The sequence below is a fragment of the Orbicella franksi genome, chromosome 10 (genome assembly GCF_964199315.1).
Source record: "Orbicella franksi chromosome 10, jaOrbFran1.1, whole genome shotgun sequence".
Lineage (NCBI taxonomy): Eukaryota > Metazoa > Cnidaria > Anthozoa > Scleractinia > Merulinidae > Orbicella > Orbicella franksi.
The window spans coordinates 14,228,323-14,252,259 of record NC_138154.1 but is presented as its reverse complement, the minus strand read 5'-3'; the positions used below and the strand labels follow the sequence as shown (position 1 = coordinate 14,252,259).

At 39.4% G+C, this 23,937-nt stretch overlaps 1 protein-coding gene across 2 annotated transcripts in view; it reads left to right on the top strand.

Moving 5' to 3' along the window:
- Positions 1-23,937, top strand: part of LOC145499285 (uncharacterized) — a 41,175-nt gene that overhangs the window by 11,775 nt on the left and 5,463 nt on the right. For both annotated transcript variants that reach the window (XM_081478782.1, XM_081478781.1), the window contains 22 exons: positions 1,757-1,792; positions 3,577-3,695; positions 4,212-4,583; positions 5,212-5,361; positions 9,012-9,202; positions 9,721-9,904; positions 11,067-11,254; positions 12,203-12,392; positions 13,660-13,853; positions 14,287-14,455; positions 15,264-15,534; positions 16,011-16,342; positions 17,263-17,456; positions 18,261-18,435; positions 18,608-18,798; positions 19,400-19,577; positions 19,795-19,988; positions 20,569-20,731; positions 21,413-21,554; positions 22,129-22,249; positions 23,149-23,217; positions 23,602-23,649. In XM_081478782.1, coding sequence (XP_081334908.1) covers positions 3,608-3,695; positions 4,212-4,583; positions 5,212-5,361; positions 9,012-9,202; positions 9,721-9,904; positions 11,067-11,254; positions 12,203-12,392; positions 13,660-13,853; positions 14,287-14,455; positions 15,264-15,534; positions 16,011-16,342; positions 17,263-17,456; positions 18,261-18,435; positions 18,608-18,798; positions 19,400-19,577; positions 19,795-19,988; positions 20,569-20,731; positions 21,413-21,554; positions 22,129-22,249; positions 23,149-23,217; positions 23,602-23,649 — 3,804 coding nt within the window. In that variant the 5' untranslated portion in view covers positions 1,757-1,792; positions 3,577-3,607. The remainder of the gene's footprint in view (positions 1-1,756; positions 1,793-3,576; positions 3,696-4,211; positions 4,584-5,211; positions 5,362-9,011; positions 9,203-9,720; positions 9,905-11,066; positions 11,255-12,202; positions 12,393-13,659; positions 13,854-14,286; positions 14,456-15,263; positions 15,535-16,010; positions 16,343-17,262; positions 17,457-18,260; positions 18,436-18,607; positions 18,799-19,399; positions 19,578-19,794; positions 19,989-20,568; positions 20,732-21,412; positions 21,555-22,128; positions 22,250-23,148; positions 23,218-23,601; positions 23,650-23,937) is intronic.

Below are 23,937 nucleotides of genomic sequence, written 5' to 3'. Positions count from 1 at the left end.
ATATATTTGTAAATAAAAGTGTACATACCTGGTTTGGTTTTTCCATTGGTACTTGGCTTGAAACCTTACGTCTCGCCGAGATATAAATCACTGCTTGACCAAACCTGCCTGATATGCCATTGAAGCATACCAATAAGGTGCGATTAATAACAAATACGGGCCAAGTAGGGGCCCATCAGGACGGAGCTTATCCCAGTTTCTGGGTCTAGTGGGGGACCTTAAAAATTAAATGAAACCTCAGTGTGTGACCATTCAAATGAAAGGTAGTGATTCATGTGGTCCTATTTGTTGTGCAGAAGTTTAAAAAAATATGGGGTTTTCTTTTCAGTTTTGAAAATGGCCATTCTTTGGGTGAAAAGGTTAAAAGCATTAAGTTAATCAGCTGGGAATTGAAAGATTAAGGCTAAGTAGAATTAATTTTGTGGACGAGTTTCTAACAATAGTATTTGTTAAAGTTCAGTGCACATGTTTTGACACTTCCTAATTGTAGGTTGGCTAAGAGTTTCTTTGGTAAAGCTAGCACATAACACACGTAAAAAGACTAGTTATATTTTACAATGATAAAAACAGTGTTATACAATTTAGTTCACTGTTAGAATGTAAGCAATAATGCACATACCATAGCCATCTTCAAATTGTGCCTTATTTGTTGTTTACCAAGCCGCCACACAAGTCATAACTTTGTACATACCATGTACAGAGTAAGTGATGTCCATGTCAAAGAAATTTTGTAAATAATCAATGTTCCAGTTGACATGATACATGTTCTTCAAAACGTACCTATGCAAATCATTTGCAATAAATTTTTGCATGTTCTTTGTTTCTGGAATATTTATCGTCTAGAGGGAATGCTAATCCACCTCGTGCATTGTTTTAATATTGTATATCCTTTGTGTGTTGTGCCATTCTTACAGAAAGGAGGCCATTCCATGGCAACTTGATCATTGATCTTGATCATGATGTCTTTAAGTACACACAGATTATGAGAAACTTAAAAGACTCCTGTCAAAAGGTCAACAGGAGTGATATTTAGTTGGATGTGGTACAAACACCTACAACATCTTTGTCAAAGGCAGATTGTTATGGGTCAATCTTTTTGCTGTTCTGGTCTGACAAAACATCCATGTATTGGAAGATTGTTTTTCCATGGCACATTATTTTTATCATGAGTTGACTACTCATTTTGGTGTTATCCATACATCTTTGAGGACAAGCCAGCTTATAAATTATGTTTTGTAAAATACTCTATGTGATACAAATGCTACTCGGTGAAAATGTCTGGATGAATATCAGTCTTTGCTAGATGGCATTTTCCATTTTGAGGTTCGTGGAATGTTTTGAGGTCATCTTGGAAAGTACTTATGAATAATGTTTACCTTGGTTCAAGTGCTTTTTATCTTATTTAAATATAATAAAGATGATGCATTTTGTACTGACATGTGGTGACATTTTAATTTGCAGGGACTGATAAAACACTTCAAGGTTTTCTCACATAAGAAAAAAACCTAACTTACCAACAGTTATTTATAATTTAAGATCCTAAGTCGCAAATTTTACCAGAAGAGAGTTGTTGTGTACATGTGTATTTTGAATTATTTAATTTTGGGAAGAATTTGTTTGCCATATTAGGGAAGATCTTGGATGTTACTGGTAATTTTTTCCATTAGGAATTGAACACCTAAAGACATGCAATCCAGATTTCGTAGTTATAATGTTTGTGCTTTGTTCTGAGATTTTTCTGCATTTTTGTCTTCAGGAAAGTTCTTCAGGAAAGAGGCCTCTCTGATTCAAGGTACATATTGTGGCATAATTTTCTCTGTACTTTAATGAACTTAAAATACTATGAAGCTTACCGAGTTTTAGACTTGACTTCCTTCTTAATTAACTGTCAGCATTTAAATTGAGCTTGCATGCTAATCAACCTTTTAAAAGTTAAACTAGAAATTCTTCTAGAAATGAAGGAAACAAAATTCAATTCTTTTTAGACTGAGTATATAAATAATGAAGCATAAAGTTTCGTACCAGTACAGTTTTCCTTCCACAGAAGCTATTTGAGAGTTCATGAATTAAACTGCAAAAACTGTAAACAAAAGACAATTAAGTACTCAAGAACAATCTTCTTTTAAAAGAAGTCCATGACAGGTGCAAAAATTGTTTCAAACAAATAATACCCTACTTACATTCTCATAACTTATATAATGCAGTTTCCACATGACAGCTCACATGCATTGGCTTTCACAGTATTATTTCTTGTGGCCTTGGTCTCTGTTTTAATCCTTGATTGAATTAACCGCAGTCAGTAGAAAAGCATGGATTTCTTTGTTTATACAAATTGTGACTTTGACATCTCATGCAGTGAGAAACAAATGAAAGAACTCACAATAACAGTGTCAGTAACATTGTCCCATAGGTGAGATTTTAATTTAATCTGAGTGACTGTGTTTGCTTTGTGTCGAACTGTACAAATTCACCTATTGGCATTTTTTTGGTGGCAGTCTTGGTTAGATTTAGTGGGTCTTTTTTCTCAGTGGGGAACAGTTTGTTTTCCCATTCTGGTGTACAGCTTTCATCCTGATGTTGATATTTTGAAAGGTAAAATGTTAAGGAAATAATACTTGTCTTCTAACAGAAATAGGCAGAGGAGACTCTTAGATTTAAAACACAGTCTTATGTAACTATAATTCAAAATAGCTACGAGAATGCTAATTCTACTTTATTAATATTACTTACACAAAAAGAAAAGGCAGCCTCAAATAAAACAAAAAAGTGTGAACAATTCACACTATGTGTACAGTTCACTGTCAAGAATATATTTTATTAGAGACACAGTGTTACATCTATTTAACTGCTGCCGATCATTTTAGATTTGTATTTTAAAGAAAGATGTGGAGGGTACAGTGTAGATGTAATTAAAATGTATAAAATAAATGGTGACTGATTAATGGTTAAATGGAAATGGAATAATGTGATGTGAATGTCTTGTACATGATGTAAACTGGTACGACTCAGGATTGGTTTATCAGCACTCTTAGTGATTCTGTTTTATCTTGTGGATTCTGTGTAATGGTCAACTTATTTCCAAGATGAAATGTTTATTGCAGAAGAGTTGCTTATAACTCAGGCTTGCGAGACTAACTTGTTTAAACTAACCAGTGACTGACTAAACTAGGATACAATTACATAACAGTCCTTCACCTTCACCTATCTCTTTTAATTTGCAACTGGATGTCATATAACACCTCGACAGAGCAGCGTCTCCATTCTTCTCTGTCCTCTACTGTGCTTTGTACTTCTACCTGGAGTCTTGAGCTGGCTTTGTTCCTTTCTTTCTCTTCCATGAGCCTCAAGGTGGTCTTCGTTCATCCGGTGGCATAACAGTAGAACCCTGATATAGCAATGCACATTGAGATGAGAAAATGCATTTTTGATAATACATGTAGGAGTATGAAACTCGAGAGTGAAACATACACAGTTGTTCTCCCATGGTAATGATATTGACTTTTTCAGCACACCAGGAAGTTTGAGTCACTTAATATAAACATTTGTATGTTAAATACGTGTTTTATTTGTTTGTAGGGATGATCAGGACCCTCTGTATGACAGGAGAATGGATCGTGGAAATACTGCCGCAGCACCTGGATCAAATTCTAATGCACTTATGAACCAAGACTGGGAAAAAGATCTCATGGAGGCTGGTTAGTACTTAAGGGTGTAGATTATTGGTTACAGATTACATACATACATACATACATACATACATACTTTATTTAATAAGTAGGTCGATAAAATTGGCAGCTAAAAGCTGATGTGGACCTACAATTAGTATATTACATTGAAAATCTGTGTGGTCTGTTCTGTTATTTGCAGATCTATGCTGCTGAGTGTGTACACTCTTAAAATAAATACAGAAATCCACTGATAGACACTAAAAGACACCTCCCATAATTATGGACAACACTGACCAGAGTCAAAGCTACACTATGTTCTTGGAAACTGTTTGCTTCTAGGAACAGATACTGTCTGCAGACAAATATCTGAGCATGTTCTCACGCCATATGGAAGCTATTGTTTATCCAATGTTAAATCATCAACTAAGTGGTATTGTTTCAATGTACTATTCAATTCTCAGAAACTGTTGTGATAAATGTGCAGTAATCAGCTGGCAAAATGTATATAAAATGTACTTTAACCTTGGGTTTGCCCTTTTTCAGATCTTACTCCAGGACAGACAGTTAAGAAAGTTGTCACCCGGACAGAAGTTCACACACTACGTACTGTGGATGGAAAGGTTGTACAAGATACATATGATCCTGGCAGTGCTCAGACTACAGTAGAGCGATATACGTTTGACAACCGAGCTGTGAATGGAAACACGCCTACGCCAATAACAAAGCAGTATGTTCCGGGTGACGAGTACCGGTCAGCTGGACGGCGTGGCCCTGGATCGCATTCTTCTGTTGAGGATTACCGAAGACCTTACAGTCCAGGAAGCCAAAGTGGTTATGGTTCAGGTGATGGCAGGCGGACACCCACTACTAACAATCCACCTGGGAACTTGTCAGATGGCTACCAGACACCAACAGGTGACAGGCATAAATAAATAAATTGCAATATTTAGAGAGGAAACCACATCGGTTTCAGCTGGTTTCATGCGGGTCCTTTATCCTGGTCGAATTGGAATTTGGAGAATTTTTTTTGTGGGGAGAGGAAAACTGTGAACTGACAGAAAAATCAACCCACATATGGCACAGGGCCCATGCAGCGTACAATTGTACATGTAGCTTCTGACTTGCAGGGCTCTCAATAAGGGCCTTAACCTGTAACACCTGCTAGGCCTGAGTATGTTTAATGGGCCCTTGATGTCCTGGATGAATGGGACTATGGCTAATACAACTCACCTAAAAGGTGACAAGTTTGTTTTGGGTGGGAAGATCAAGGAAACAGTGGACGCAAAACTTAGTGACAGCCCTGACATGTGTATCAATGTTGCAGTTTTGTAACATTCAACAGCAGCAAAGTTACATTCCTGAGCAAGGGCTGACGAATGGCTTCCAAACAGCTATCTGTTTAAAAACGGCTAGCCATTAGCAACATTTTTGTTCAAGTGGTCACACATTCCATGTGTAATTGAGGATAGTAGGTACATAATAGTTAATTTTGTACAGTGTACAGTCATTTACAGTAAGTTAAGTATTTCTTTCTTGTACTTAGGTTCACGGCACTCATCTCAGTCTAGTTCAGTCAGTGCTAAACCTTATGGACTGGCCAGTCAGTCGTTACCACGTAGTACATCTTCCACACCTAGGGGATCATCATCAACTACTATACCACGGACATCAAGTGCATCTGGACGACAAAGCAGTAAGTTAATTACGTTGAGTATTATTCGTTAACTGAACATCATTTTGAAAATGCATTTTGGCATAATAAGTCATGTCTGATAACCCGGGGCTAGTGGTTTTTCCAGTCCGGCTACTTGATTCTGTCCTTCACTTGCCTTATGGACAAGTGTTTAGTTTCTTGTGAAAGTGTTTTCAGGAAATTCAAATTTCAGAAGCACTGTGAGAGATGAACTTTTGGGGTTAGTTAGAAGGATTTTCAGGCTAGGATTCATCATAGTTTGAGCTTACCCAAGCAAGCCTGAAAATTGGTTTTCTTTGCACCCTGTTTACTGGATTTTTTTAAAAAAATTATGTCAAGTATGCAAGTCAACAGTCTCATCATGCCAGGAAGAAACATTATCAGTGTTAGAAAATCAAATCCCTGAGGCAAATTTTAGAAAATTTACTACAAAATTTAACTGTGACGAGAAGTTTAATATTGAATAATTCTGTACTTGAGAATGCTTAAAATAGTCTAGCTCACATATAGGGACCCAAAGTGTTTTATGATAATAAGTATTTTGATTGGGAAACCTGTACACCTGGAGACCTTTTGTCCCTTAAAGATGATTCCCAATCCGTACTGTGCACTCTCGAGAGTTTGTTTACGATTCATGATTTGATTCATGCAAGATGTCACAAAATGTGACATTTCACTACTAGTTACATGAAGTGAATTCAAAGTTTCATGTCAACCACCATTAAGGATGCAAAGTTTTCAATACTTCATTCTTTCTGACATCACTTGATGAAACGACTTCATAGCTGTAAAAATCAAAGAAACTGCTAGAAAAAGAATTTAAAATGTCCCAAAGATAAGGTAAGCGGTTCCTAACGAATAACATCGATTCATCACAAACACTGGGGTGTTGAGACTGCATAGTATGGACTGGAAATCATCTTTAATAAATGTGCTTCAGGGCAAGAGGGGGATATCTCCTAATGCATGTTTTTTATGTGTGTGGGCTAGCACAGTGTTGGCTAGTGTCAGAAACTTCACATGTGAAGTACTTTTTCATGTTGTTTTTGCTTCTTTCGTACATCATCATTCATACATTTTTTCCTGAGGAATTACAATATTTCCTGTCCAAATGTTATTACATGTAGGTATTGACATGTTATAATAATATTGTTTTGTTTTTGAGAACTTATGAAGTAAACACAATTTTACTTGAGAAATCTAAAGCATCGGATGTGGCAAGATGTAAATGGGATCTTGTTGCACATGGAATTAGTCAGAATTGCTGTTTTTTTTTCAAGAGTTTCTCTCAGTGTGTAATTAAACAAATGATTTCATTATAGAGCCAAAGTTGTTAATACTATGGAAAGTTTCTATTTATTTACCTTTTACTCTTCTGGTCTACAATGCTGGATACTTCTCATAAATTGACGGCATTATACATTGTGGTGTCTACAATATGTTTTAGAACACTCATCCAATTCTACTCTTGAAGATGTGGTCAGAATTAGGTTGCAAGACAATTAAAACCATTAAGATTTTAACCCTAAGCTGCCTGTTGATAGTAAGAAAGATGAAAATGATAATTTAAAAGGTTGCAAGACTTTTGTATCTTTGTTCATCTGTTGCCTTTATTGTTCTATTTAAAGGCAGGTGTGTAGTTGAATTAGAGGTGTTTATTTTTTGATCTCATCCATGGCTTTTGTTAAATAATTAATGACAGTAGGAAATTGTGTTGGAATTTGAATTTAATCCAAGATGGATTTTTGGAATGCCCAGTCGCTTTTTATGAGGTTTTTTCCTTTGGTTGTGGCAGATGGTAAACCAAAAGGTATTTGTGTATCAACAGTCTCTTTATTCTGTCCAAAATGATTCAATAGGAATGAATTTTTTTCATCTGGGTTGTGAAGATTTAAGCCCCATGTGACAGTATGTTTGTTGAGTATACTCATTGATACTGGCTTGTTGGTTTCTGTGATTTAGCTATTCTGTTTAAATTTACACTTAAAACAAGGTCTGTAATCAACACCAAATGCAGTTACATTGTGTGAGAGATGGTTTTACACTGTGTTGTTACAGTTGCGTAGGTTTGGTTTTTGATGTTTACACTGTTGAAGAAATTCAGTATTGACTTTCTGTATCTTATAAATGTTTCAATTGTATTTTAATTTATTTTGCTTTTCTTTTACTCTTTGAGCACTGAAGTTAAATATATGTGTACTCATGATAACAAAAAGTACTATTTTTGACAGCTACATAAAAAAACATATACTTCTGAAAGACAATTGACAATAAATTACATTATTTTTGACTAGTATTATAATTCATGTTTTTTTGTGTGAAAAAACAAATTGAAAATTTTCTTTCGCTAATTGAATTATGAAACTAATATGACAGGTGCTAACATCATTGTTCAAAGTTCCTATTGTTTGAAGGATTGGCAGAGTAGATTGTTCTGCTGTTTTAAGGCAGGTGGCTTCTGTTTATTCAGAGCAACCCTTTAAGTCCCAACACTGATCAAAATCAGATTTCTTACTACAATAAGACAGTCATCACCAGAGAATATTGCTTTGATGTAGCACCAACTAATTTTAAAAGAAATTCACACAGTGAGCAGTAACTAAGGAGATTTTATATTTTGAGTTTTGAAGTGAGAAAATTATTATTCAGTTAATTATTTGTTCCCGGAGAGTTTAATCAGAAATAACCTAGCATATGTAGATAACGTTGAATTTCAACCAGTTAAGTATTCTTCTACATACTCATCTGGAAATAAATAGATAAATAAATAAATGAATGAATAAACAAATAATTAAATAAATTTATACAAAAATAAATAAAATGAGATTTTACTGTCACGCCAGTAAAATATAGTTAATGGAGTGTGACGTACATTCTCAATGAGCCGTTTATGGCGGCATCGCTTTCTATAGAGCTATTGAGCAGTTGTATTCCAAAGGTCAGCAAACTGTAAGTTTTATTGTAGCTAAACCTAAAACATTGTAGGTTTGTTACCTTCAGAATGTTATAAAGAACCATAGCATTGGTGCAAAACATTAAAGCACTATTCCTGTTTAAGATCTTACATGTGCTAGGGTAAGCTGTTCGGTATTACAGCCTTTTCTACTGGCTTACCAGTAGATGAACGTCTCCATATAAAAGCTTGAACAACTGTTCAGAGTCCATTTTGAGTTCATCAAAGCAACATAGCTATTACCTATTGTAAATCTATTGTTTAATTTTCCCTCCCTCCCTCCCTTTGGAGACGAAGTTGGTCATGTATTCCTACATAATAAACAAAGGGTCACTCCTGTGTAGTGCGGTTAAGTCTGCACAGCGACTGCCCCCAAGCTTGTTGTTTTCATCGCCTTTGAACATCGCTTGCTAACTGATACTCTTGTCGGATCCCTCACATGCTGTCTGTCATTCAGCTCGTAGTGCTGGGGAGATAAGTGAGGTTGTTTGTCACCCTATTGCCGAAAGTCACATGCGCTAACCAAACGCAAGGCAGTGTTCCCCCATTAACATCACCACAAGTTGTTTGTATTTGATTAATACATGTAGCTCTGGTTCAGTTGCAAGTCGCCACAGTTAACTTACTTTCGTTAGGAACGACGACATTGATAACTTATTGTTGTCTATTGGTGAATCAGATGATATTTGTTTTTCAGCCACATACAATCTTAGTATAAAAGTGGGTGACGTCAAGGGCTCTGGGACTGATGGCAATGTTTACATTCAGTTGTTTGGTGAGCGAGGCAATACAGCAAAGATACAACTGAGACAAGCAGGAGACACAAGGAACAAGTTTGAGAAAGGAAGGACTTATAAGTTTACTGTGGATACTGTGGACATCGGCAAGGTACAATCTATAGCACAAACAGTTTTATTATTATTTTCATTTAGTACAAATCTAATAGTGTTTATCATGAATGCCATTTCAATAGTGGCTACGCTACTTGCTATCTATTCTGTTGTAGACAGTGGTAAGCCCAGCTGTTTGCACTTGTTAACAAAATTGGAGCCACTTCTTTGTATTTTCAAGGTGACTGTGAAGAGGATTTAGAAGGATTTAAAAACACTTGTTAAACTTCAAAATGTTCCAGTTTTCATGGAGCTTTCATTGTGCTGTTTAAAATTCAAATATGCACAGAGAACTTTAGATTTCTGTTGCCAAATACACTGTACAGTGTCAGAAAGCTAAAGTTCACCAAACTGTTAGGCAGAGCAAACATCTCAAACTTGTAGACCTTTGCATAAAAGTGGTGCAAAAACGGACTCTTGATATTTTTGCTGCACCTTGAAAATCAGCAAGTACAGGTACCATGTTTTCCACTGGTTTTGAAATATCTTGTTTCAATGATGTTATTATTTTGACAGGTTGACAGAATTAAACTGAGTCATGACCACACTGGATATGGATCGGGCTTCTTTGTGGAGGAGGTTGAGGTTGAGGTCCCGGCAAGGCATGATAGAGTCAAGTTTCCCTGTCGATGTTGGCTAGCGCAGGATGTTGATGATGGTAAAATTGAGAGGGAAATGTTTGCAGTCACTCCTTTGCCAAGTAAGTAATCTCTGTTTGGTGGTTGTCGATATTTAAAATGTTTCTTCTATCCGAGTTATAATGACTGTAAATGTTCAAGCTCAATTTTTCAAATGAACTCTGATGGGAAATCAAGCTATTTCAGTCTTAAGTGGACAAAAAACCCTCTACCAGGATAATTTTTAAGTACATAACAGTCCATTTAGCATTTTTGTAATTTTAAGCAAAAGGCATTTATAGTTGCCTGACAATTTGGTGTTGTTAGAAATGATTGCTTTTGAAGATATTCAAAACGGTCATACAGAGGTTTGCAAAGTCTTTGTCCACTTGTTACACGACCTTCTGGTGGATTCCTCCTTAATAACCTGAGGTCCATTACTTTGCACAGAATAGCCCATTTCTGATATGTTTGGGCATGGTTGACGAATACCAACTTGAGACCTGAAAATGATTTTTGTATGGTTTAGATAAAATTAGCATCCAAGTCCACTCTCACCCCTGCTCAAACTGTGTACAGTTGAAGGTGGTCTGAGCGCAGATGAATGTCCACTTGTGTTTGGGTAGTGCTGCTGATTGGATATTTTTCACAGGGTTTACCCATCGACAGGGAAACTTGACTCTATCAGGGTTTACCCTAAGGCCATAAAAACTACATGGAGCTTTCCCAAAATCTGATTGTAGGGTAAAATGTTGGATAGTGAATCTCATAATATCAGACAATTTACTGCTTTACATTTTTATTCGTCATCTGCATATAACTTGCATCACAGGCTTGCTAAAATTTACAAGGGCTTGCTAAAATATACAACATGGTTATATGGCTAGTTATGTTAGCAGGCAGGATGATGAATCCTGCACTGTGATTGGCTGCCTGAGCAGGCAAGAGTGCCCAATCAGGATTACCCACTGTGTCCCGCGAGAAAATAATGTTCATTTTCTGTATGATAGAACCTTTATTGACCCAGCTAGTTCGGTCAACATGGCTGGATATTGACCCTGTTCTTTCTTCGACTCTGTCTGGGTCCATAAACACGCAAAGAAAGAACTTGACCAATATTCAGCCTCTTTGTTCGAACGAGCTTGGTCAGTAACCTATATTTATACACTGAAATTCCTGATAAAACAAGACTGCTAAATCTATTGTTTCAGTGAAGCTTATGTTATTTGTATCATATTATTCCAGATACCTCCTACACAATGTCAGTTAAACTTGGTGATGTTCTTAGTCCTGACACCAACCTGTATGTTCAGTTGTTTGGTGAAAAAGGAGAAACCAGCAAAATTATGCTGCGACCTGTGGGTTCTTCACTCAACAAGTTTGAGAAAGGCAGAACTTACAAGTTCACTGTAGAGACTGTGAACATTGGAAAGGTGGGTTAGCCATCAGTGTGAATTGCCTTTTCTCTGATGTTGAGCAAGTAATAATTGAGAGTGCCATTTCTTGTAACAGGGAGAATTGCTTGGTCAGTTCAGTATTTTAAGTCTGTATGTTAATGTACATGCATCCAAATGCCCCCTTTTCGTTGAAGGGGGGGGGGGGGGGCAGGGGCGGGGAGGCGGTTAGGAACTTCTAAAATTGGCATATTGGCTGGTAAAAGTATTGTAGGTGAGATTGTACAATTTCACAAGTCATGTGCAAGAGCAGAAAAAGAGGTGGAAAAGTGTGAAAACTTAAGGTAAATCTTTATGAGGTGTCATTGTTACTTTCACCTTTATGTTTGGTATTTCGTTTATGATTAAATTCCATGAAAGCAATGGTTGGGTGTCACAGCGCAGTCAAGTTCCTGACTTTCGCTCATCATTGGAGACAGAAAAAAATGTGTGATTTTGCACGTAAATAGCTTGATGCAGACAACAAACACGCGATATAGTTTTAGGGACCTGGAAAGTTAAAGTAATACCAAGCTGAAGGCGACAGTTTGTAAATACGTTCATATATTATACATGTATGTTTTTTGTTTAGAATTCTCCTAGACTTTCCAAGTGTAGTGAGAACTGGTGTAGCCCGTAAGCAGGCTCCAGTGTTTGAGTTTCACTCTCAAGCTTTGCTATATGGCTTCTGGCTCTGGCGCACGAGCGAGTTTACAAACGACGTGGGGGGGGGGGGGGGGGGCTTAGGAATTAGACTCGCAGGTGTGCTACGCGCGCTGGCTTCTGTAGTTTCGTGTGTTTCTCGTGGCTTCACCGCTCGCACCCCCGGCCCAAATACGAGAGCCTGCTCGCAGGCTAAAACTGGAGACAAGTGTCCGTGACATGGTTCCAAGTGGCTTGTCACTAGACCTCGTTATTACAACACAAGGTGATGTTTCCTTCTTACAGATTGAAAGACTACGCATTGGCCATGACAGCAAAGGAGATGGGAAGGGCATCTTTGTGGAAGAGGTGGAAGTAGCCCCTGCTGATGGGGACCGCGCCATCTTTCCATGCTACTGCTGGCTGACGGAGGGTAAAGGAGACAAGAAAATAGAGAGAGATGTGCTCCCTGGACAGCCAAGACCACCACGCCCAAGTGAGTGGTACCATGACAACTGTTGCTTTAGATTGAAACTGGTTTTTGCGTGACCTTGTTAATGGACTCAATAGTGGAAAGAACTCTAGGGTCAACAAACAGCTCTTTCTTATAGCAGGGATTTTGAAATTCATGCTGAATACTTCAGTTCCGATAACGTTGGTGTACATAGATCTATGCACTGTGTCTTGGTTGTGATTTGCGCATGAAAATTCAAACCAATCAAAAACGTTTTGGCGACCCGCAGATCTCTGCAGAGTTACACCTGCATAATCGCTGTTAAATTTTGTGGTTCAAATCTCGGGCATCGCTCTGTCAAGAGAGTATGTACGCGATGACGTCATTGTTTAAGACCGAAAGTGCCTTCGGGAACACGTGAATGTTGTTGTTTAGCTGGAGAAGCCATTTTCAGATTTTGTATCGAGCGTATCCGAGGAAATCTGTGTAATCCTCGTCTGAGGCAGCTGTAATCTAGAAGTAGAGCCTACGGAATCTTAAGGAAATACAGTCCAGAGAGAGAAATCTTGTACAGAGTATGAAGAGTATAAGAGTTCATCGCCCGTGTAGGCCTTATTCCCAAGGTAATCCCTGTCAAGTTATTTTTAGCTCGCTCCCGGTTTCGGAATTTCCGGGAGCGTCTAGAAATGGCCAACCCTGTGACGTGATTTTTCAACGTGGGCCTTCCAAGAGGCGTTACACACATTTTCATCCTCTACGAAAACATACGCGCGATGCTTATGGGAACATTGTATCTACGGATGAGCTGGGCAGTGCCGTGCCATGCTAAAAATAACTTGACAGGGATTACATTGGCAGTGAAACCTATATGGAATATAAACTCTCTTAAGATCTTCCTCTCTTGTTAACTAGAAATTATTCGATTTTATGCGTACATTTTTAAAGTTTCTTAAGTTTTGCATTTCATTATTGTGAGTCCAGTTCCGCTCTACAGTAGTTTTATGTTCTAAGGAAAAGGAAAAGAAAAATGTCGCAGAAAAGTTGTAGAACCAGGTTTTACAACCAACAGATTTTGTACGTGCTCTGGCTCGAAGATAAAGGTTTAGAATTTCGCGTTCACCGGAGTTGATTTTTGTGTCAGTCCCACGATACGGCTATACTCATCTACACTGCATCTAAGGAAGAACTTAGCTATTTGATTGATTTTTTTCTTTCACAGACGTAAGTTTTGTTCTTGAAAGCTATAATGAGTTAATCGATTTTAGTCAGGTTTGGTGTGTGAACAAGAATATTATCGTTTTCTTCACAGACACATCTTATCACTTAGCAGTCAAGACAGGCGAGATGGCTCTAGCAGGCACCGATGCTAACGTGTTTTTCCAGCTTATTGGCGATGAAGGGGACACAGGGAAGATTCAGCTGCGTCAAGGCGGCAAAGCAGAAAAGAGATTTGAGAAAGGACGAGTGGACAAGTTTATTGTAGAAACTGTGGATGTCGGAAAGGTAAATTAGTTCTGAATAACGTTTCTGTTCTCGGATGTGGCGTTTTTCAGGATGAAAATAGAACCGTGAAATGCTCTATTTTAGCGGATGGCCGCAAACTTGATTTCATCTCCAGTCACATTTAGTTTTCTAAAATACCCGGGGTGGTCACCTAGGAGAGCTTCGACTGTATTACCGTAGGTCTGCGCTTGTACTCAGTCCTCAAGTTTATCATTCACTACTATAGAAACGAGAAGAGATCCTGGGCGAGTCTCATCTCGCAGTCGCTCGTGGGATCGTTACTGGGGCCAATATAGCTTCTCGTCTTATGTTTTGTCCCCAGTAACGGACGGTCCCGCAAGCCCCTTCGGGATGACACATGGCCCGGTTTCTTCTCATTTGTAAAGTGACCAAGTGGATCTATCTTTAATTCTCTTTCTCGTGGTTTTAACAGGTTCAGAAGTTGCGTATTGGTCATGATAACAATGGCTCGGCTCCAGGATGGTTCCTGGAGGAAGTCGCTGTGGACGTGCCAGCTCACAGTGAACATTTTGTGTTTCCTTGTCATCGATGGCTGGCCAAGAATGAAGACGATGGTAAAATAGAGAGAGATCTAGTTCCAGGTACGTTTCTCCGTCATTAATGTAACATGAAAAATTAATTTTTTGGTGAAATTTTTTTTTCGACAATCGTAAGTTCAGGACAAATTACTTGTTTAAATTGCCGTGTTAAACTAGAAGGAATTCAGTATTGGGGCGTAAAGAGTTAAGAAATGCCTAGGGCGTAGATGAAACTCCCAAAGAAACAGTGTCCGTGGAATATGTTGTCAGTCATTCACAGGCAAAGCTGATATAACTTTCTAATGTTGGCCAAAGTAACTGTTATATCACTTACTATCACTACGTTTCATTCAAGCGATATTTGATTAATATCCCTATCAGTTGCTTAGTTACTGTAATTTCTAAGACCTAAAGCCATTTGACACTGGTAAACAAGTTCTGCGTAACCCGTCTCTCTTCCTCATTGAAATTCTCTTACCCAACCCTGTAGAGGATGAGGTGGGGAGACCTGAAATGCACATTTCGCATTTAGGGACCAGTAATGCTGTATTGGGCTATGTAATTAAATGTTTGGAAGAATGGGTGGAAGAATTTCGACAAAGTTTGTCCCACAAAACGCGACAATGCCGATTGGCATTACGGGTAGTGACAGTTTATCGTTGCTTGATTGAGATTCGCGGTGTTTCAGCACGAAGGAAGGAGAAAAAGAATGAATACACATGCTTGTGCTGTTTCCTTCTATCACGCTGAAACGGCTTGACACCTTTTTACACTGTCGCGTACGCGTTTACACTTTGGAAAGATAACGTTTGTCGAATCAGTTGTAAATTGCCCTTGCTCTATCGTCAAACTTGTCCTCTGTCGATTGTAGGCGTTTCTGTGCCATCTGGTACGACCTCTCCCAGCAAGACCACCATCACAACAAGCATTGAAAGGACATCCACCAGCGAGAACTACAAAGTTCCTCCTCCAGTAGCGAAGAAACCTCAAACAGAAGAACCAAGGTACAGCACACCCACAAAGAAGGTGATCACAGAGGAATTCAGGTATCAAACAACGCCGCCCTCTCAAAAGACAGTCATAGAGGAGGTGCGTTACTCCACTACACCTACTAAGAGAACAGTGATTGAAGAGGAGTATAGGTAAGGGTCAGCGTTTGTTTACGAATGTAATAGGAACTTGCAGTGGCATTTCCACGAAGTTCATCCACCGTTTCCAGATCGAATGTCATGACATTGTGACCCTAATATGATGAACATGTTGGTGGCAAACTGTTTGCTTGTTTTGTCAGTGGTGGGAAGGGTTTGGCAAGGGACTGTCTCTTTTGGACGAGTGTTTCACACATCACCATTCTCACTGCGTGGCGAATTCTTGATGGATGAAAATTTGGTTCACATTGAAACCTCTTAGTGCACGTAATAGGCCATTTCCGAGTTACTTTGTTCCACTGTTTCAAAACGAGTCCTCCTGCAACAATGATTTCGATTTACACGGTTTTGTTTTGACGCGGAGGCAAAAGGCGTCTCCGAAATGGCCTAATTAACTATTTGAGTACTACTGGCACTATAATTCGAAAGCTACTTTCCAGCTACAACCTTTTCTTTGCATATTTTCCCAGATACACCACCCCAAGAAATGAGGTAGCTCCTACACCTCCCCAGAGAAAAATCATTGAAGAGAGAATGGTCACAAGAGAGATGACCCCTCCTGTGCAAGCAGCCCCACCCTCTGTGCCACTAGAACCAAAACAGCGCATCACACAAGAAGAACTGACCATTGAAGAGGTACGGAAACAGGGGGGAACCCCCGCTGGGGCTTACTCTAGACCAACCCCCAAGAATGAGTATCGATATGAGGAAGAAATGTTGCCTCCACCAGACGAATATCATTTTGAGGAGAAGAGAACAGAGATGGTAGCTGTGCCTCCAGAGGCAATGGACAGCAGAAAAAGTGAGTATACTGTGATGTGATGAAAGGAAGCATTGTAGCTTGTAGTGTTGCTAGGGATTACCTGAGTGTGGAGACTGTGTGTCACAGAATGGAAAACGGAATAGCGTGTAACACACGATTGAGGTAACTGCTCAGTTAAGTTTTTCACAGAGTGGATTTTTGCTTGTTTTGTACTGAACCTTATTACATGGCTGTGCTTCACAAGGACTGGGAACTACCAAAGTTACGAATTTGATTGGCTGAAATTGATATTGGAAGCGGTCTAGATTTTCCCATCTAGACCGGCATCTAGACCAGTAATGTTTTGTGGTGAAAAAGTTGCAAACTAAAATGTAAAAATATTGACTATTTTCTTCTAACAATATTTATTTATGGCTGTGCCAAAAAGCCTGATGAGAAAAAAGTAATGAGGACGAGCAAGCTTTGGCAGAATTGAGTTCAGCTCATCGCTGTTCGCAAGCAAAATGCCATCTAGTACAAACCAGTTACATTAAACAAATTAAATTGTTCTTGTTTGCCATATGATAAACATCTTATTAACCGAGCTTAGTCGGTCTGTATGGGAGAATCTTGACCTCAGTCTTGTCTCATACAGACCTCCTGCTCGGTTAATAAGAGCTAAATCCAGCCCCTTCTCGATTTGTCAGTTACAGTAGTTGAAGTAATTTAGACATTGTTTCATCAAATTTCAAACATCAAGAAAAAAGTTGAAAATGCGACCCCAAGCGGAGAAGTTCTTACAAAATTCGAGGTGTTTGGAAATGCGATGAAACACTGTCTTGAGTGTTTGATACATCTTCTCAACGAAAGTGGTGTTAATTAAATCACCGCCACGCCTATGACTTTCTTTGCTTTAACCTGACGAATTGTCAATGTGTGGTCTTGGTTCTCAGTGCTAACTTGACGGTGCTTTGTTACAGTTGTTGCGTACCAGTTGTGTCTAAAAATGGGAGATGTACTCGGAGATGGAACAGAAGGAAATGTGTTCATACAGCTGTTTGGTGATAAAGGTATGACCGAACAGATACAACTACGGCAAGCTGGAAATTCCAAGATACGCTTTGAGAAAGGAAGAACCTACAAGTTCACTGTTGAAACTATTGACATTGGAAAGGTCAGTTTTGTGTGACATCATGTGGTTGCATGCACGTATTGATGGTCAACATTAGTGTAATTTACTTTGATGACAGGACGACGTCTATTAGCAAATGTCTTTATATTGTACTTAGAATTCCGCCGTTATCTGGATCTATTCAAAAATGTTCCTACTGAATATGCTGCGAATGCGTTTAGTTCCAAATAGAAGATGAAAAATTAGCGGTAGTGGTTCATGTTCTTTTAAAAAAATTGATCATTTCACGTCTATTAGCAGATGTCTTTATATTGTACTTCAGAATTCCGCCATTATCTGGATCTATTCAAAAATGTCCCTATTGAATATGCTGCGAATGCGTTTAGTTCCAAATAGAAGATGAAAAATTAGCGGTAGTGGTTCACGTTCTCCAAAAACTTGAAAATTGGTCATTTCACGTTGTGGACTTGCAAAGGGCGGCTACGCAATATACAAAGGTGTATAACGCACGATAAGGTCCATTGGTCTGCTCGTTAAACCTTTTGTTTGGTGACGATCTTGTTGCCGTTACCGTTGTGGATTACATAAGGTCCCCAATGTTTATAGATCTGGAACGTGTGCAAATGGCTACAGCTACATAGTTCTATGCATGCATTGCGTGCCTATAATTTTAGCCACACTTGTACCGGTATTGGTTGGTTCTGTCGAGTGTAGGATCAAATTATCTCGAAGACCCCCCATTTTAGTATGTTTTGAAGTTTCTTCTGTTATACAGGTTCGCACTTAAAACAACGTAAAGGAACTTTGACATTATTTCCATCTGACTTGCATTCCTCATTGTGTTAGATTGAAAAAGTGAGTGTTAGCCATGACGGTCTGGAGCCCACTGCTGGATGGTACCTGGAGGAGGTCACTGTTGATGTGCCGTCACGTGGTGACCACACCGTGTTCCCCTCGCACTGTTGGTTAGCCTCAAGTCAGGGTGACGGAAAAGTCGTCAGAGATTTTGTATCGAGGCCTTGTAAGTTGTATTTATATGAGCTGATTAATGGCTGAATTTAGAATTGGTTCTGTTCGTGGAAAAACCTCAGCGCCTTGGGTTCCCACAGCATTTCTTGTTCTCCCGAACGCACACTCGCGTTTTTATAACGCGATAGAAACACTTTTTTTTTTTCGTTTCTTATATATCGCAGGTCTTTATCACCTGGCCATTAAGACAGGTGACGAGAAGAATGCTGGTACAGATGCCAATGTCTGGGTACAAGTGTACGGTGATAAGGGTGACACGGGTCATGTGCAGCTCAAAAAATCAGGCATGATGGAGAACTTGTTTGAACGAGGCCAGACCGATTACTTTACTTTGGAAGCTGGTGATGTTGGCAAGGTAACCATCAGTCGTAATTGATTAGCAACAGGGAAATAGGGAAGGCTATAAAACGTTTTGCGGTCTTCTTCATTAAACTCAAAATAAAAAGACAAACAACTAAACAAACAAACAAAAAACATTTCTATGATTAAGAATTATTCATTTCAGGTCATAACTATTGTTATGGCAAATCCTCGCTTGATTCTTTTTTAAAATCGCCTATTGAGTATTGGCACGGGATACTCAATAGTGTTCTACAGCCTTACAGCTTTGAAGAGATTAACTGTTGCAGCTCTGTTAGTATGATTTGTGGCTCGAATTTCAGACGTGAGTGAAAAACAAAGCAGACATGTTAAGAGACACTTTTGTCTTCCAACGCTGCTACACGGCTTTAAAATGGCAGATGCTACAAACCAGATCTTTTGATAAGCGAGTGATGTCTGTATCAAACCGAATGGGCTAAGCTTAAGTTCCACTCTGAAACTCGGCACGATTTCCGCCGCTCTCTCCAATCCTGTCGTCGTTTCTCCTCGAGAAGCCATCGCGGGAGGAGCGCGGTCTCCTTTCCCGAACAGCGGTTGGTAATGTAGCCTACTCTGAAACGTACTTTGTCTTGTAGATAGAGAAGCTTCGTGTCGGCCATGATGGGCATGGTCCCGCGTCAGACTGGTATGTTGAGGAGGTGATATTGAACAGTGCTGTCAGGGGGGAGCATCTCATCTTCCCGTGCCACGCCTGGGTGGCAGAGGAGCAGGGTGTGGGATATGCAGACAAGGAGCTGTATCCCAAACAACCTGGTGAGTTCAAGTCCTGATTAAAGGAGCTCAGTCACGTTATTTTGAGTTATTTTGGCCATGTACAAAATTACCTTTAAATGGTAAGAAACCTGAAAATAAAAGTTTAATAAGATAGAAAAACAAAAGAGATAAAAATAAATCATAAAGAAGCAAGGAATGTTAGGGATGGAGAAGATTAACGCGGATTTAAACAATGTAAATATTGTCCTCTCTGCAGTTTCTGATTACAGTGTGAGGATTAAGACAGGGAACATCAAGAACGCGGGAACAGATTCTAACATATACTTGCAAGTGTTCGGTGACAAAGGTGACACTGGAGTCATTGAATTAAAACAAATTTGCGACACCAAAGACAAGTTTCAACGAGGAATGAACACCAAGATCAACTTACAAACTGTTGATGTTGGAAATGTAAGTACATGTATTCTTGTTACCTCGCTTACTTGATGTTGTTGTTGCTGTTGGTGGTGGTTGTTATGATGTGCCTTTCTGAAGCAGACACCCTTTGTTAGAGCTTTGTTTAGAATTTATGAGTCTTTTTCGGATTTTAGTTCTTTCTAAGACAATTTCGAAATAATAGTTCTCTAAGGTAGAAGTAGCAACAAGGAACAGAGGTGGTTTTAGCTGACGGAGATTAACACTTGCATGAACACTGAACGACAAGCTGCGTCATCCTTGTCTGAGGTCCTTGATCCTACTACAAATGGCCTACCAAAAGCTGGCCATTTAATTTGGATGCTGTTTAAAAGGAGTTTTAAAAACGAAAAAAAAGCACCCTGTCATGTTTGAAAAGATTTTGTAGTTTCAACTACAATCTTTATTTGTACTCTTTCTTGGGTACAGTTTCTTATTGACTGGCTGGTTATGAGAAGTAAATTAGAGTACTGGCTGCCTAGAATAACCCGTGGGAGCTAGCGGAGCCAGGCAGCCAAGAAGAGTTTCCTTTAAATTGTCTTGTGTTAAATTCGTTCGTCTTGTCTCCCTCGTGCAGCTTGAGAAGGTGCGTATCGGCCATGATGGGCGTGGCTTAGGGACAGGGTGGTACTTGGAAGAGGTGGTGATCATTATTCATGACGAGTGCTGGATCTTTCCTTGTAATCGCTGGCTGGCTGATTACGAAGACGATGGCAAAACCGAGAGAGATCTGTACGCAGGTCAGTTCTGAACGAAAACGAAGTGACTTTTTGTTGTTGCCGTTTTCCCGACACCATTTCAACCTCTCACTCGAGTGACTGGCTTATTTCTTTAGTCTCCTGCTGGAGCAAAGGGCGCCCACAATTGCCGGCGGAGTCCATTCGAGTAACGTCTTAGGTGCGACCAGAAAAATGCCACACTGATTCACGTCGCTGTGCAGGGATAAATGTAGCGTCCCAGGATTGGTTGTCATTCGCGCATGAAAATACGTAACCTAGCAACAGCCTATCGCAAGCACCCCACGGATCTCTGTAGTGCTGTGGGTTCAGTCTCGTCTGGTTATGAAGTTCAACAAAGTTCTTTGCGCTATGTTTTTGCTCGCTTTATTGGCTTTGACTGTGCTCAAAGACAGAAGTTGGTTACTTCTTTCTGAGGAACTAACCAAGAGAAACGTTTCAGTTTCTTAATTCCTTCATGGTGTATTAAAAAAAAGCGACAATCAACAGGAATCTTGGAATCCTGTTTCCTCCTCTGTTGTGTGCCTCTGTTCATTACAAGTGCCCTCTATTAGCTATTGTTTATTGAAACTCAAGTCTCTCTTAACATGCAGATTCCTTCCAACGCAAAATTGACATAACCCCTTAGAGACAAAGGCAATTGCGGTATTCGCGCTAGTAACGTAAGGTTTAAATTTCTTTTAGAGAGAAAGACGTACGCACACGAACCTGATTTACAGGACTTGATCGAATACTTACAATCTGATGACGTCACACTCATCGTGAACTCTGCCAATTACCTGCAGCATCTCTCCTACAGCGATGAACAAGTCAAGGTCAAAGTGCGGTAAGCTGCTATGAGATGCTATTTACAAGGCTAAAAGTTAACAATTAAACGAAAAACCGAACGTTTTTGATTGGTTAAGTCATGATCGGGGTAAAAGACTATCCGCTTCATCTTTGCTTTATATGTTTAGGTGATTTCCGATGGGAACAGTTTCGCTATGTAAGAATGAATTTGTTTGTTCAAATTCGGTCTCCATTGTTGGTTCATTAGTCCTTCAATGATTCTGCGCTTGTGAAAAGACTGGGCCGGGCAGAGTATGCGCTAAATGAAAAAATCGCGTAGGTGACGGTCAGGTTCATAAATTTGTGCAGGTTTTAAGAGTGACACATACTAGTCTGCGAGGGCAGCTGACATATTTCCCTTCCGATTCACGCTAACGACAAACCTGCCCTCGTAGTGCACACTAATCGGTACAGTTGAACTTTCGTTTAAGACCCCTACCTTACAATGGCCAGGATTTTCATCCAACACTTTACTCTTATTGAAACGTAGCTGATGTGTTCAAGGCTATGCTGTAGTAATGAAACGGAACTTTACTTGCTCATATGTAAATTGTGGCAATTTCGTTCAACAGTGAGCTCGGTGGAATTCCAATCTTAGTTCGCTTGCTTGATCACGAGCTAGAGGAGGTTCATCGGGCTGCCGCGGCCAGTCTGAGGAATTTATCATACAGTAAATCAAGGGACGAGAACAAGGTAAGTAGGTTGTTTGTTGGGCTCTGTTCACACTAGGCCGGAGAGATTTGAAAACGCAGCTTTATTTTTACGGTTAGGTCTACCGTCCACACTAATCCGTCACGAAAACGGACGGAGCTTTTCGAAAACGTTCCTCGCACTGGAGGAATTTAAAAACGTCGGCTGTGCGTTTTAATGTGGTCGGAAAACATTTTGAAAGCGTAGCTTTCGAAAACCTTGACGTCACACTATGATTATGCGATTTTCCCGTCCAAGTTTTTACTCAAACACAAATCCAAAGTGACGGCCGATTGTTGCGTTTTCAAATTTCTCCGGCGTAGTGTGGACGGATCCTTAGAAAGAAATGGTATATATTAGGCTTGGGGAAGACATACAAGCTACTCGGAGAGAAGGATTCGCAGTTTATCTCACGGTTATCAAACCTACCCTGTAGACACTGGTCGGATGCTGTACCATTGAGCTACATGGCACTTGTGGTGTTCAAACTTTCAAATCAAGTCGTTTTGGAGTTTGGCTAACATCACTCCCTTGAAAGTTTTGCAAAGGTCTTTTTGCAGCATCAGGCTCCGTTCAGCAACTGCTCTTTGTTTTGCGAAGTCGTGAATTAAGTTTTATTCCTTTTTCTAGGGAGAACTTTCTATTTTTGAACACCCGGCAACTGCGAGGTGAATATTAGTATAAACGGGTCTTTCTGTGACTACTAAATGCAAGTGAATCGCATTGTCTTACCTTTGTATCTCGTTCTTTGTATTTTAGAAGAGTATTTATCTCGTGTTTTATGTATTTTGTTCTACGTCATCTGTGACCGGTACCTACAAAGCTTGAGGGAACCGCATAAACCTTGATGATGTTACGTGAATCAGTCCAAAGTTGTTCACAGTTTTCTCTGCCTCTTTCAGGTGGCTATTGCGGAGTGTTATGGCATTGAAGCTTTGATACGACTGCTAAAAAGAACGAGAAGGGACGAGGTAAGGAAACAGAAGAAACACGTGAATGATGCGATTTAAGCGATTCCATTAACAAGAACTGTGAGCTGATTTCTTCTCCAGCGTCTCAGCATAAGAACCTTTGCTCTGAAGAAATAAAGCGGTGGCGTCGAAAGAAATATACGAGACAATAAATAAGAGAGTATACTTCCATTTCCTGCTGTCGCATGACAATCTTTCAAAATCTCTTTTTAGATAATGTTATTCAGATGTAGACAGTTCTCACGTGCTGTTTAGTACATAAGATTCCTCACGTGATTGGTCGTAATGCGTTTATGAGAAGTGTTGATGTAGAACTCGGTTAGTCTCTTAAAACTGTGTAAATAAACAACAGCGTTTCGTGTGACAGTTTTTTGCTTGTTTCAGGTGAAGGAAGTAGTGTTAGGTGTATTATGGAACCTGTCTTCTTGTGAAGTAAGTTCTGCTGGAGCCTTTAGTCTACGTTTGACACCTGTTTTGTTTCGACTTTATCTTCAGTGTAAACTATGTTTACTTAAATTTATGGAGACTTTCTCGTTAAAAGGTTTGATGTGTAAAACATAGACATGTTTTATGACGACACTTTTTTTTTTTTTTTTGCTAAAGCATGCTATAAGCAATGTCCGTCCTTTAGGTCGCATGATTGTGTGGCAAAAGATTTTTGTCGGTCTGTTATCAAATTTTCCGCCTGCTCTAGACAGGAGAAATATGAATCTACGTTTC